At 35.7% G+C, this 15,976-nt stretch overlaps 1 protein-coding gene across 4 annotated transcripts in view; it reads left to right on the top strand.

Annotated features, from left to right (window-relative positions):
- TOPBP1 (DNA topoisomerase II binding protein 1) overlaps positions 1-15,976 on the top strand; it is an 83,772-nt gene that overhangs the window by 22,819 nt on the left and 44,977 nt on the right. For all 4 annotated transcript variants that reach the window (XM_077130147.1, XM_077130146.1, XM_077130149.1 and 1 more), the window contains 2 exons: positions 11,001-11,212; positions 12,516-12,802. In XM_077130147.1, the coding sequence (XP_076986262.1) occupies positions 11,001-11,212; positions 12,516-12,802 (499 nt within the window). The remainder of the gene's footprint in view (positions 1-11,000; positions 11,213-12,515; positions 12,803-15,976) is intronic.

The following is a 15,976-nucleotide window of genomic DNA, read 5'->3' as shown; positions in this document are numbered from 1 at the left end:
TTGTGTAAGCCTTGTGTCTGATGCTCCTTTTATCTACCTTGTCAACAGATGAGAGGAACATATGGAATAAAAATAAATAATAGGGGGAACAAATGTTAAAATAGATTTAGTTTGAAATGCTAGTGATCAATGAAAGGGATCAGTAAGGGGTATGGCCTGTAAAAAATTTTTTTTTCTGTTTGTTATATTTTTCTGTTGTCTTTTTATTTCTTTTTCTGAATTGATGCTAATGTTCTGGGAAATGATCATATATGCAACTATGTGATGATAATGTGAATTGCTGAGTGTATGTGTTAGGAATGTTTGTTTCTTGTAATTTTTTTAATGAATAAAAATTTTTTTAAAAAGGTTCTATATAGACAGGGTAAGACTCAGAAGAACAAGAACTGAAAAATTCTTATCACTTAAGCACAACCTACGTTAGCGGTCTAGAATAAGTTGAACTGAATGCCAAAGAATAGATAGAGACCAAAGCTGACCAAAAAGAAAGTCCTAGGTAAAAAAGAGAAAACGACATCTAGAATAAACTAATTAAGGAAATAAAATGCCTAGAAGCCAACAAAAAATAATGAGTCATCCTAGGAAAATTGAATATATGACCCAGTCAAGAACACAAACCAACACTTCAAATGAGATGCAGTAGTTGAAACAACTTATTAAGATTGTTCAAAAGGACATGTAACATCACATCAGAAATCAAATTAATGGGTTGAGGGAAGATAGACAAAAGAGTTGAAGAATATAAAGAAGACATTTGGCGAACATGAAGAACTCAAAAGTTTGGTAGAATGTATCGCAGAACTTATGGGAATGAAAGACACAATAGAAGAGATGAAAAATGCAATTGAGACATGTAACAGCAAATTTGAAGAGGCAGAAGAAAGGATTAGTGAACTAGAAGACAGGGCATCTGAAATTCTAAACACCAAAGAATGGGGAAAAGAATGGGAAAATGTGAACAGGATCTCAGGGAATTGAATGACAACATGAAACACACAAATATACATGCTGTGGGTGTCCAAGAAGAAGAGAGGGGAAAAGAGGCAAAAAGAATAATGGAGTGTATAATCATTGAAAATTTACCAGATCCAAGAAGTGCAGCATTCCCCAAACAGAATAGCTCCAAATAGATGTACTCCAAGACACTTACTAATTGGATTGTCAGATAAAGACAAAGAGAATTTTGAAAGCGAGAGAAAAGCAACCTATCACATATAAGGGAAGCTCATTAATAATACTAAGTGTGGATTTCTCAGCAGAAACCAAGGAGGCAAGAAGGCAGTGGTATGATCTATTTAAAATTCTGAAAGAAAAACTTGCCAGTCAAGAATTCTATACTCAGCAAAAGTGTCCTTCTAAAATGAGGGTAATTTAAAATATTTTCAGACAAACCATTGCTGAGAGAATTTGTGACTAAGAGACTGGCTCCACGAGAAATACTAAAGGGAGCAATACAGGCAGATAGGAAAAACAGGAGAGAGAGTTCTGGAGAAGAGTGTAGAAATGAAGACTGTCAGTAAAGGTAAAAAAAAAAAAGAAAAAGAAAAAGAAGATATTACATATAAAATCCAAAAGACAAAATGGTAGAAAAAAGTAATGCCTTCACCATAGTAACATTAGATGTTAATGAATTTGAGGGGGTGCAAGGGTAGTTCAGTGGTAGAATTCTTGCCTGCCCTGTGGGAAATCTGGGTTCGATTCCTGGTCCATGTACTTTCCCCCAAAAAACAAAGAAACAGAACAAACAAAAATTCAACAAATGGTGCTGCAATAATAGAATACTCATATGGAAAAATAATGAAATGTGACCCCACCACACAGCATACAAAAAAAACTGTTATTGGACTAAACTCCCCAATCAAAAAACAGATTGGCAGAATGGGTTACAAGAACCATCTATATGCATTCTATAGGAGACTCACTTTAGACCCAAGGACAAAGACAGATTGAAAGGAAAGGTTGGAAAAAGATATACAGAAATGAGCAGGGGTACCCATACTAATAGCCAACACATTAGGTTTCAAATGTAAAACATTTAAAAAAGACAAAGAATAATATATATAGTAATAAAAATTCGACAAGACGTAACAGTCGTAAATATTTTTGCACTGAGCCAGAGTGCCCCAAAATACAGAAGGCAAACACTGATGGTGCTAAAGGGAGAAGTAAACACCTCTACCATAATAGTTGGAGCCTTCAATTCACTGGTCTCATCAATGGATCGAACATCTAGACAGAACATTATACCCCACACAGCAGGATACATAGTTTTCTTAAGTGCTTATGGATCATTCTCAGTGATAGGCTATATGCTGGGTCAGAAAGCATGGCTCAGTAAATTTATAAAGATTGACATGATACAGAATACTTTCTTGGATCATATTAGAATGACCGGAATCAGTTAACAGGAAGAAGGCTGGAAAATTCACAATCATGTAGAGGCTAAACAACACATTCTTAACCAATGGCTCAAGGAAAGTTACATGGGAATTCAGTAAATATTTGATGCAAATAAAAATGAAAACACCATATATCAAAATGGATAGGATGCAGCAGAGGTGGTGCTGAGAGATTTATTCCCCTAAATGCCTATATTTAAAAAAAGAAAGGGCAAAAATCCAGGAATTAACTGTTCGCCTGGAAGAACTAGAGAAAGAACAGCAAAGTAACCCCAAAGCAAACAGAGGGAAAGAAATAATGAAGATTAGAGCAGAAATAAATGCAAGTGAGAATATGAAAACAGAGAGAATCAACAAAACCAGAAGTTGGTTTGAGAAAATCTATAAAATTGATGAACCTTTTTCTAGCTTGCAAGCTGCTGGAATGCAATACACCAGAAACAGAATGGCTTTTTAAGGGGGGAATTTATTAAGTTCAAGTTTAAAGTTCTAAGGCTGTGAGCTATGAAAATGTCCAAATTAAGGCACCAATAAAAAAAGACTGATAAAGTTCAGGGTTTCTCTTTCAGCTGGAAAGGCAAATGGTGAAGTCTGCTTACTTTCTCTCCCAGCTTCTTGTTACATTACGTTCCCCCGAGGGCATTTTCCTTCTTCATCTCCAAAGATCTCTGACCGCGTGGGCTCTGAACCTTTTTCCAAAATGGTTCCAAAATAGCTCCAGTAAGTAACTCCATTCTGAATGGGTAGAGACACACCTTCATGGAAACCATCTAATCAAAAAATACCGCCCACAAGAATAAAAAAGCTCCTACCCAGCAATAATGAATGAGGATTAAAGGACATAGCTTTTCTGGGGTACATAATTGATTCAGACTGGCACAGACACTTAGCTAGGGTGACAAAAAATTAAAAACAGGACGCGAATAAACAAAATCACAAATGGAAGTGGGTGCCCTGCAGAAATAAAGAAGGTAATGAGAGGTTACTATGAGCAACTATATGCTAATAAACGAGATAATGTAGATGAAATAGAAAAAAAAACTTCCTAGAAAATTATGAACGACAGTGACTCAGAAGAAATAGATGACTTCAACAAACCAGTCACAAGTAGAGATTGAATCAGTCATCACAACCTCCCTGAGAAGAAAAGTCCAGGACCAGATGGCTTCACATGTGAATTCTACCAAGTATTCAAGAAAGAATTAGTACCAACCCTGCTAACAAAAATTCACATGTGATATGCAACTATGTGATGATATTAAGAATTACTGATTATATATGTAGAATGGAATGATTTCTAAATGTTTTGTTTGTTAATTTTTTAAAATTAATAAACAAAAATTCACATGTGGAAGGGGAGGGAAAGCTGCCTAACTCATTCTATGAAGCTAACGTAACCATAATAACAAAACCAAAGATACTACAAGAAAAGGGAATTACAGACCAATCTCTTTAATGAACATAGATGCAAAAATCCTTAACAAAATACTTACAAATAGAATCCAGCAGTACATTAAAAAAATTATGCACCAAGACCAAGTGGGTATGCAAAGTGGTTCAACACAAGAAAACCAATTAATGTAGTGCACTATATCAATAAGTCAAAGCAGAAAAACTATACAGTCCTCTCAGTTGATGCAGTAAAGGCATTTGACAAAACTCGACATCAGTTCTTGATAAAAACACTTTAAAGAATAGGAATAGAAGGGAATTTCCTCAGCATGATAAAGGAAATATATGAAAACCCACAGCTAACATCCTCAATGGGGAAAGACTGAAAGCTTTCCCTCCAAGATCAGGAGCAAGACACCCATTGTAACCATTGTTATTCAGCATTGTACTAGGCGTGCTAGCCAGAGCAGTTAGACAAGAAAAAGAAATGAAAGGCATCCACAGTGGAAAATAAGAAGTAAAACTCTTACTGTTTATAGATGATATGATACTATACATCAAAAACCCTGAAAAATCCACAGCAAAGATACTAGCCCTAATAAATGAGTACAGCAAAGTACCAGGGTACAAGATCAACACCCAAAAATGAGTAGTGTTCCTATACACTAGGAATGAGCAATCTGAGGAGAAAATCAAGAAAAATCTCCATTTATAGTTGTAACCAAAATAATAAAATATTTAGAAGTAAAATTATCTAAGTATACAAAAGTCCTGTATACAGAAAATTATAAGAAATTGCCCAAAGAAATCATGGAAGACCTAAATAAGTGGATGGGCATACCATGTTCATCAATTGGAAGACAAAATATAGTTAAGATATTAATTCTACTCAGAGTAGTTTATGGATTCAATGCAATACCAGTAAAATCCTAGCAATTTATTCTCCAGAAATAGAAAAACCAATAACCGTTTTTTAGCTATTTGGGGCACCCTGCCCCAAATAGCTAAAAAATAATCTTGAGGAAGAAGTGGGAGGTCTTACGCTACCTGAGTTTAAGGCATATTACAATTAGTTTCAGCATATTATTTTAACTGCTGTACTAAAATAGCATGGTACTGACATAGAAATAGATATGCTGATCAATTGAATCTAATTGAGTGTTCAGAAATAGACCTTCTCATCTATAGACAATTGATGTTTGATCAGGCAGTCAAGCCAACCCAACCAGAAAATAGCAGCTGCTTCAGTAAATAGTGTTTGGAGAACTGGATATCCATATGTAAAAGAATGAACGAGGATCCGTATCTCATACCCTATACAAAAATTAACTCAAATGGATCAAAGACCTAAACATTAGAGCCAAGATCATAAAATTTCTACAAGAAAATTTAGGGAAATATAAGACTTGTGATAGGAGGTAGTTTTCTAGACCTTACACCTTAAGTATAAGCAATGAAAAAAATAGGTAAAGGAAATCTTTTCAGAAGTAAATACTTTTGTGCGTGAAAGAATGTTGTTAGGAAAGTAAGAAGGCAGCCTACACGATGGGAGACAGTATCTGGAAACCACATATCAAATAAGGGTTTTCTATTCAGAATATTTAAGGAAATTCTACAAATCAACAAAAAAAAGACAAACAACCCAATTGAGAAATGGGTAAAAGGCATGAACAGACACTTGTATTTCCAGAAGAGGAAATACAAATGGCTAAAAAGCATATGAAGAGATGGTCCGCTTCACTGGCTATTAGGGAAATGCAAATCAAAACCACAGTGAGATATCATCTGACACCCAGTAGAATGGCCATTATCAAAAAAAAAAAAAAAAAAAAAAAAGACAAGTGCTGGAGAGGATGTGAAGAGACACACTTACCCACTGTTGACAGGAATATACAGTGGTATAACTTCTCTGGAAGGCAGTTTGGTAGTTTACTCAGGAAGCTAAGTATAGAATTGACATGATCCAGCAATCCCATTACTAGGAATATATTCAGAGAAACTGAAGACAAAGACACAATTGAGCATTTGCTCACCAGTGTTTATAGCAGTGTTATTACAATTGCCAAGAGATGGAAACAGTCCAAATGTCCATCAACAGATGAGTGGCTAAACAAATTGTGGCATATACATACAATGGAATATTATGAATGTGTAAGACAGAATAAAGTCATGAAGCATGTAAGTGTGAATGAACCTTGACATTATGTTGAGTGAAATTAGCCAGCAACAAAAGGACGAATACTATATGGTCTCTCTTGTATGAACCAACAATGAGTGAACTTTGAGAGTTAAAGTTAAAAATACAGGTTATCAGGAGATAGAGAGTACAGATTGGGCATTTGGTGCCAAGGAGTACAGAATGTGCAGCAGGACTGATTGTAAAAATTTAAAAATGGATAGCACAATACTGTCTGATGGTAGTACAATAATATAAATACACTGAATGAAGCTGAATATAAGTATGGTTGAGGGAGAAAGTCTGGGGACATATATGACACCAGAAGGAAAGAAAACAGATAAAGACTGAGACGATGTAACTTAGAAATGCCTATAGTGGACAATGATGCCTATGGTAAATGTACAAGTATAAGAATGTTTTTGCATGAGGTAGAACAAAAGAATGTCACTGTTGTCAGGGGTTGAAAATGGAATAGTATACAGAAAAAGACAGTCGGTGTCTTATATGCTTCCATTGAATGTAACAAAGGCAATATGTTGAAACTAAATGTCAATCAGCGGGGGATATGGTGGAGGTGTGTGGGATTTTTTGCAGAAGAAAAGGAAATGTCTTCATATAGATAGTGGTAGCAAAAGCATGACTTTGTGATTATACCAGGAACCATTGATTTTACTTAGGATGGATTGTACGATGTGGAATAATAAAGCTTAAAAATGAGCAGAGAGATACAAATGCTGGAGAAAATGTAGAGAAAGAGATGTACCTATTCACTGTTGGTAGGGAAGCTGAGAGGTGCCCTGGAGGCTGCTGTGGTTGTTCCACAGGTGGTTAAGTGTGTTGTGGCCATATTGTCGTACAACCCTACTGCTCTTAGATACATATCTAGAGAAACTGAGAGTGGGGACTGGAATGGACATTTGCACACTGTGTTTCTGGTGGCAGTGTTTGCAAGTTCACAGTGGGTGGCGGTGGCATAAGAGTGTAACGACTAAGGAATGGAAAGGGAACTGTTGTGTATACATACAACGGACTACTCAGTGGCTGTAAGAAGGAATTTAGTTGTGAAGCATGCAACTAGGTGAATGAACCTTTAGGACAGTATGTTGAATGAAATATCAGAAACTGAAAGACAGATGTTACGCCCCACTCATATAATCTAATATGTACAAACTTGGAGAATTGAAGTTGAGAGTATGGGTTATCAGGTTGGGGTCTACTGTAAAGAAAGGATTTAGATTGTAAGTTCTTAGAGCAAACACATCTAGTCCAGAGTTGTTATTGTTACTTCAAAATTCTGAGATACTGAGCTACTTGTGTATAATATGGTTGTTCCCTAAAACTTTAGGTATTTGTGTGATACTGGAGACTCACAGTTATATAGCTATGAAGCTATGAAAGAGTCAGCATTGCCCCCATACAGTGACAGTTGTAAGAGTAATTAGATATTGACTAGAAATATGACTGAAGCTGATCTGAAGAGGACTAAGGTAAATCAGAGTAGGGTAAAGGATGGTGTGATCTATACTTCAACTTCTGTATGAGACTAAAGGAAGAGATGTTTATTTGGTGCAAAATTTATATTTTTGGTAATGCATTATTGAATATAAGTTTTATGGTCAGTTTATTTGAGCACTATAATTACTTGGATTCTTGAATAGGTTATGAGATTTTGTTGGTTTGTATAGGTTAGTGTGACGCCCTGATACATCCCAGAGTAATTTGGGCGGAGAATTAAAAAATATTTGCAAAGTCTTCTTTGGGGACTGGTGAGAAAGGAGGAAGTATTAAACTTCCCCATCTTGGGAATTCCTGATATTCTGTGCAAGCAGTGGGGACAACCAGTTCAATAGGCTGAGCCCTCAGTCTTGGGGCTCACCCCTATGAAACTTATTCCTGCAAAGGAGAAGCTAAAGCTACTTATAATTATGCTTTATAATCACCCCCCAGAGAACCTCATTTGTTGCTCAGATGTGGCCTTTCCCTTAAAACCAACTTCACGGCTCTTCCTAGTACATGGAACGTAATTCCCAGAGGTGTAAATCTCCCTGGCAACGTGGGACATAACTCCTGGGAATGAGCTGGAACCTGGCATCATGGGATTGAGAAAGCCTTCTTGACCAAAAGGGGGAAAAGTGAAATGAGGCAAAATTTCAGTGGCTGAGAGATTTTAAATATAGAGTCGAGAGGCTATGCTTATACAATTACATAGATATCCCCTTTTAATGTGTAGTGTATTAGAGTTGCTAGAGGAAAGTACCTGAAACTGTTGAGCTATATTCCAAAAGCCTTGATTCTTGAAGACAAATGCGTAACTATATAGCTGGGACTGTGTGATTATAAAAACTTTGTGTCTGATAGTTCAGTTTATCCAGGGTATGGACAGATGAGTTAAAAAAAAAAAAAGTAAATAAATAATAGAGGGGCATAAGGGATTAAAAATTGGGTATATTGCAATACCAATGATCAGTGAGAGGGAGGGGTAAGGGGCATGACATGTATGGGGTTTTTTCCTTTTTATTTCTCGAGTGATGCAAATGTCCAAAAATGATCATGGTAATGAGTACAAAGCTATGTGATGTTATTGTGAACCCGTGATTGTATACTTTGGATGGACTGTGTGTCTATGAACATATCTCAATAAAAATGTTTTTTTTAAAATAAGAGTGAAAAAAATAACTATTCCACAGGACTATAATCTGCAAACCCAAGATCCTGGGACCAAAATCTATATGCTACAGAATAAATGGACCAGTTTTTTTCAACTGATATTTGTTGGGGGAATTGAAGGCAAAACCTATGAACTAAAATGTCATCAAATAAAAAAAAAGAAATAATAAAAACTTGCAAAGTGAAATATAGCATATACTGTTTAAGGATGCACTAAACATCCTTAAACAAGGGCAAGGAAAGAATTACCTCAGATGTCCATAGTGGCCGCTCTTAGATGGGAGGGAGAGGGTTATGATTGAGAGGGGTCAGTGGAGTGGTTCTGTGATGACTGGCAAGTTTCTATATACTGATGTGGTACTTTATAAGGGTGTTAACCTCATAATTTAATTAATGAAACTTTATGTTTACTTTTTGCTGTGTTCAATATTTAAATTGTATTAAACGTTTAAAATTTCTAGAAAATGACTACAAATGCACAATGTCAGACCCAATGGAGAGCATTCAAATAGTGCTTAGAAAAATTCAGTAACATGCCTATGTAGAAAATTAGTATAGACAAGAGTGTCCTTTTTACTTACAATTGGTAGTAGAAGAACTAATGGAAATAAAGGCCTTTTCCTAAGTCTTCAAAAAAAAGATAAGATACCAGCAGTAGGTTTAACGTGAAACTTGGAAGAGCTTTAGAAATCTTGCAAAATGCAGATAAGGGAAATGAAATAAAATTTCAGTATTGGGTAAGAGGTAGAGTGGGTAAGTGGATTCTTGGAAGGGAAAACTAAATATCATGAAGAAGTTTGTTTCTTCCCTAAGTTAATGTATACATTTAACATGATTCCAACAAAAATACCAACTTTTTTTGTGGAGGGCACTAGACAAACTAATTCTAAAATTCATGTGAAAAGATAAGCAAAGCCATAGAAATTCTGAAATAGAAGAATAATTGAGACTAGTCCTACCGGGTATTACAGTATATTTTATAGAGAGTGAATCTAATGGAAACTATAAACTTCAGTTAATAATAAGGTACCAATATTGCGTCATCAGTGGTTATAAATGTACCACACTAATGCATGACGTTAATAACAGGAAATGAGGCGGGGAGGGTGGTGGTGGTGAATGGAGGAAGGGCTATCTTTGTTTCCTAGGGCTGCTGTAATACTACTAACTGGGTGGCTTAAAGCTACAGAAATTTATTGTCTCAGTTTCTTATTTCTTTCTAACTTCTAGATGGTTGCCATCAATCCTTGGGCTTCCAGTCTCTACTTCATTTGTCTGATGATTTTCTCCCCCTGTATTCTGTCTGTGTCCAGTTCTCTTATAAGGGCACCTATCATATGGGATTAGGGCACACCCTAATTCAATTTGTCCACATTTTAACTAACATTTAGGAAGACCTGATTTCCAAAATAAGGTCACATTGAGAAGACTGAACATGAGGCTTGAGTATGCCTTATGGAGACACAGTTCAGCCCATTACAGGGTATAGTGGGAGCTGTTTTCTGCTCAATTTTATGTAAACCTAAAACTAAAGTCTATTAAAGTATGTATATATATCTACCATACACACATATATATATATATACACGCACTCACATGCACATATGAACATTTTAATAAAATTTCACTCAACAATATGGCTGTAAGTAGCAGAAATTTGATTAACTTAAACAAAGTCTAGAAAGAGGCCCAAATACCAACAAGTTAAGTTTATGATAAAGGTGGCATCTCAAATTATTGAGGAAGATTGCTGATTCAATAGATAGTATTGGAATAACTGGTGAAATACAGTAAAGTTGGAGCCTGATCTCATTCCATAAAAATATGAAAGAATCAGAGGGTTAAGTGTAAATAAATGAAACTTTAATAGTACTAGAAAAAACCTGAAAGATTTAGAAAATATCTTACAATGAGAAGTTAGAACACAAAACCTAGAAGTCATAAAAGAAATGACTGAATTTTGTTTATGTCTTGTGTGGTGGACTTTTGTTTCTGCTTCCTTATTCTCTGAATTTAGTACCTAGTAATCTTAAGCAAGTAGTTTAATTTCTTTGTTTTTCTCCATGTCTGTAAAATATTGATATTTCAAAAATATTGAGAGGATTAAATCAGATTATATGTGAAAATTCTTTGAGATGTTATAGAGGGCTAAAAAGGTACATGTTGTTTTTAGAGTAAGCATTTGTAAGTAGATTAGGTTAATTTAAGAAATATGATAGACCGATTTTTAATCAGTGTGTATTTTCTTATACTTGGGTTAACTCTGACTACACTGTTAAGAAACTTTGTTCTTAGTTTACTGACTAATGTGTATGACTGGTTAAGTGTATGTGACCATTTGCTTGCTTTAAATATACTTTCAGTGTTCAAGAATTCTTTGTTCGCAAATCTAATGCAAAGAAAGGTATGTTTGCCAGTACACATCTTGTATTGAAAGAACCAGGTGGTTCTAAATATGAAGCTGCGAAGAAGTGGAATTTACCGGCAGTCACGATAGCTTGGCTATTGCAGACTGCTAGAATGGGAAAGAGAGCCGATGAAAACCATTTTCTGATTGAAAATTCACCTAAAGAAGGTATTCGTGTTTTTTACAATTACATTTTTACAATTTGGTGGTAGCTGGGAAAAAAGCTTGTTTTTTGGAAAGTTTGTGGATTTCTGCTTTTCACATTGGGTGCAATACTTTATTGGTAGAGTGAACCGCTGTGGCCATTATACTATTTATTGAGTGTCAAAATGAATGCATGTGCCAGACACAAATGTTTAATTTGTAGCTACTATCATGCATAGGCATTATCTAAAAACTGGAGGATGCAAGCAATATAGAAACATTCTAGGATCTCAGTGTTGAAACTGAAGCTGTGAGCCTGGATGCCATTTACTATTGATTCTTTCTGCGGTTCATACTAATGTATGGTGTAATTAATGTGCTCACTTCCACTCACCTTTATACTTGAGCTCACCTCACTCTTGCCTGTTCTTCCTCCTTATCTTTTAATTCTCAGCTTGGATATGACTTTACCTGGGAGGCCTTCCTTGACTTATCTAGTATGGCCTTTATGCTACTTTGTCTTCCCATAACACTCTGTTTTCCCTCTTGTGGCTCTTATCCTAGTGTTAGTTACAGTGCTGGTTTAGTTTTGTGACTCCCCGCTTAAACTATAAACTCTGTGAAAACAAGGAATATGCCTGTCTTGTGCTTTGTATCTTATCAATGTCTAGCATTGAGCCTGGCATGGAATAGCCAGCTAATAAATATTTTTAAATGTTTTTAAATGTTTTAAAAGGCAGAGGTGGGAGGACACAGTAGCTTTCCCTTCTTGTAAGATGATACCATCCCTGAGCAAATTTCAGAGAAAGGCGCCAGTGTGGGAATAGCTCTCGAACCATTTCTTATTTATCTAGACAGGATATGTTACAACTGAGGCAAAAGTAAATTTTAGGCTATATTAAAATTTTATTAAGGCCAATCAAAAACTTGACTGATCTGTATTTTCAGACTGTATTTTTTTTTAACTCAAGAGTACAGATAACTGTGGTTTTCTTTTCACTCTGCCATTGACTTGGATGATAATTTATATAATTTTTGAAAATTATATGGTTGATTAATACTATTTCAAGATATAAGAAGATGAAACAAGAAATCTGTTTTCATTCTTTCCTAGCTATTCTGCTTATCTAAGTCAACATGTATTTTTATATATCATGTAGTTTGCTTCTTGAAAAATAGGTATAAAACCTTATTGTTTAAAATGTACCTGAGAACTAACATGTTAACAAACAATAAGATATAAAAACGTCAGTCTACTTCTTCAGAGAAAAAGTGAATATTAGTGGCTCATGTATTGTTTCTTTTCATTCCATTTGCTTATCTCTAGAACAAAGTTTGGAAACTGAAATAATAAATGGGGTGAATCTAAATCCAGATACTCCAGAGCATTTTGCCACAAACTTGGAAACTCACAGAAAACCCACTGTTTCACCTTTAGATATGAACCGGTTTCAGAGTAAAGCTTTCCATACTGTCATTTCACAACACACCGGACAGGTTTCTCTCTCCCCAGCAGTAGGGTTGCCCCTTCAGAAGGAGCCCTCATTACACCTGGATACACCATCAAAATTTCTGTCCAAAGACAAACTCTTCAAGCCTTCCTTTGATGTGAAGGTAAGTTTATAGGAAAAAGTCCTGAGTTAATAATTTAATGGTTATGTTTATTGTGTTTCTCCATTTGATATGTCCTCTTTATTTGTTTACTTCTTTTGGTATTTAGCATTATTATTTGGTATTTAGAATTATCTTAAAATTATTATTCTTGTAGCTTATATTTGTTGTAATACTTTTTATAGTGCTCTTATTCCCCCTTTCCCTTACTTAACCTTTTACTATTTGTCAATTTTAAATAGTATTTTTTGACTCCCACTTATTGCCTCTACTGTAGTCATTGATCTTATTTTACTCCCCCCCCACTTTCTTTTTAACCTTTCTACTGTTTTTAATTGCATTTTGCCTTGTCAGAAAATAAAATGCTTATATATTCTCTAACCCAGGGACCTCACCCTTGCTTTAGTCTTAACTCTACAAACAAATATTTGAAATACTCACTGTCAGTTCTTAATGTGTGTTCTAGTTTGCTAGCTGCCAGAATGCTATATACCAGAAACAGAATGGCTTTTAGAAGGGGGAATTTATCAGGTTGCAAGTTCACAGTTTGAGGCCATGAAAATGTCCCAATTAAAGCAAGTCTGTAAAAACGTCCAAATTGAGGCACCAACAGGAGTTGGACTTTCCACTCAAGAAAGCCCGATGAAGTTCAGAGTTTCTCTCTCAGCTGGAAAGGCACGTGGTGTACATGGCAACGTCTGCTGGCTTTCTTTTCTGGGCTTCTTGTTTCATGAAGCTCCCCCCCGGGACATTTTCCTTCTTCATCAAAGGCTCTAGCTGTGGGGGCTGTGTGGTTCTTGTGGCTCTGTTACGTGTTTCCTCTTTTAAAGGATTCCAGTAAACTAATCAAGACCCACATGGAGTGGGTGGTATCATATCTCCCTCTAATAAAAGGTTAATACCCACAGCTGGGTGTGCCACATCTGTGTGAAGAAAACCTAATCAAATTCCCAGCCTACAGTGCTGAATAGGGATTAAAAGAAACAACTGCCTCCATGAGATGAATCAGGATTAAAGCAGGGCTTTTCTAGAGCACATAATCCTTTCAAGATGGCACAGTGAGGTTTTTCCCTTTCATCTTTTGTGATATTGACCCTTCAACTGATTGTTCGAATATACTATTCTTGGTCTGTGCTTTCTCCCTTGAGTTTCTGGAAAATGGTGCTCTTCTGCTACCTTGCCTTGTGTGTTGTTTTTGAGGAATCTGATGTCAAATTATCTTGCTTATTACATCTTTTTGCCTTGAGGGCATGTGGATTTTTCTTTTATCTTTAAAGTCTAATAGTTTTACAAAGATATGTCTAGATCATTCTGTATTATTTTTCCTTAGTACCTAGTGGGCATTTTAAAGGTTTAGATTTGGATCTTTTGTTTCTGGAAAGTTTTCTTGGATTAAAGTTTAAAATATTATTTCTGTTCCATTGATTTGGTTTTCTTGTTTGTGGACACCAGTACATAAGTGTGACTTGACCTCCTTTGCCTGACTTCCATTTCACCCTCTTTCTTTCTGACCATTTTTACTTATTTCTTTGTCTCATTTTCATTCTCCTAGTTGTTTTCCTACTTTTCTTCAGTGTCCTTCACTGAGTTTTCACTTGAATCCTTTTTCCTGTAGACATCTTTAATTAGTCTTCATTTCTGGTGTATTTTGTTTTTTCTTCTATTTCTTGAGTTCAGTCAATTCTTGTTTTATTTCTTCTACTTTTTTGGGGCAGGGGAAACAGATTGGTCCATTTTCATCTCAGCTTTTATATTTTTTATTTAACTTTTTTCTTTAAGATCCCCAAGAGCTTATTTGAGCCTGCTTAATTCAGTGTGGAGTGTTGTGTTATGATTTCCATAGCTTTGTGTTAGGTTTTTGGGGAAGATTTTTTGCTGGAAGGGAAATTTACAGTGTCTGACTTTTTACAGAGTTTCATATGGATGTGGTCTGTTTTTCCCTATCCCTATTCATTTCAAGAAGGTTTCTAGTTTGAGTGTGCTATTTTCTGTCAGTTCTGCCCTTTTGGGGCAGTTTCTATTATAGATCATGTCGTAGATGATGGAAGTAGGAGGGTAAAGGTTGGTGTGTGTCGTTTCTCTTTTGTTTTTGTAGGATCCCCAATTTTCCCTTCCTTGTTTCCTTCTGTACCTTTACTCCTTCCTCTTCAGTGTATACTATCCCTTCTCTGTCTCCTTCCCATGAAGAATGGTTCTCTGAGCTACTACTTCTGGTCCTGCTCATTTTCATGCTCACCCTGTAGCCAGCCGTATGAATTATCAAGTCTGACCTGCGTTCAGTATTTGTATATTAAGAAAGGAGACTACTGTGTATATATAGTTTCTTTTGGCTAATGAAAATGTTCTAAAATTAGATTATGGTAAAAGATAAACAATTCTGTTTATACTAAAAATCTTTGAGTTATACACTTCACATAGGTAAATTTTATGTTAAGTAAATTAGGTATCAGTAAAGCTACTTAAATAAAAAATAAAACGAACAAACAAAAAAAGTTTTAAAAAAAGGAGGTGGCCCAGCAGGCAGAGTTCTCACCTGCCATGCTGGAGACCCAGGTTCAATTCCTGGTGCCTCCCCATGCAAAAAAAAAAAAAAAAATGTAAGAACGGAATGAGCTGTGTACAAATGTGTTAGGATACCTATTAATGGGATTTATCTTCTTGGCTGATAAAGCATCTCCTTAGATGTTTTAAAAGGTATTTGATAAAGTACTCCATTTATTCTAAATTTAAAAAAAATTTTAACAAGCTAGGAATAGAATTTACTATGACAATATTTTTTTTTCAGTCTTAAAATGAGCATTGTACTTAATAAGGGATGTTCTAGTTTGCTAGCTGCCAGAATGCAATGTACCAGAAACAGAATGGCTTTTTAAGGGGGGGATTTAATGAGTTACTAGTTTACAGTTCTGAGGCCAAGAAAATGTCCCAATTAAAACAAGTCTATAGAAATGTCCAATCAAAGGCATCCAAGGAGTGATCCCTTGGTTCAAGAAGGCTGATGAAGTTCAGGGTCTCTCTCTCAAGTGAGAAGGCACATGGCAAGTACAGTCAGGGCTTCTCTCTCATCTGGAAGGGCACATGGCAAACATGGCGTCATCTGCTAGCTTCTTCTCCTGGCGTCCTGTTTCATGAAGCTCACCAGGAGGCATTTTCCTTCTTCATCTCCAAAGGTTGCTG

Source organism: Tamandua tetradactyla, chromosome 15 (assembly GCF_023851605.1).
Source record: "Tamandua tetradactyla isolate mTamTet1 chromosome 15, mTamTet1.pri, whole genome shotgun sequence".
Classification (NCBI taxonomy): domain Eukaryota; kingdom Metazoa; phylum Chordata; class Mammalia; order Pilosa; family Myrmecophagidae; genus Tamandua; species Tamandua tetradactyla.
Note: the sequence above shows the minus strand (reverse complement) of the source record. Positions and strands in the feature narration are given on the sequence as shown.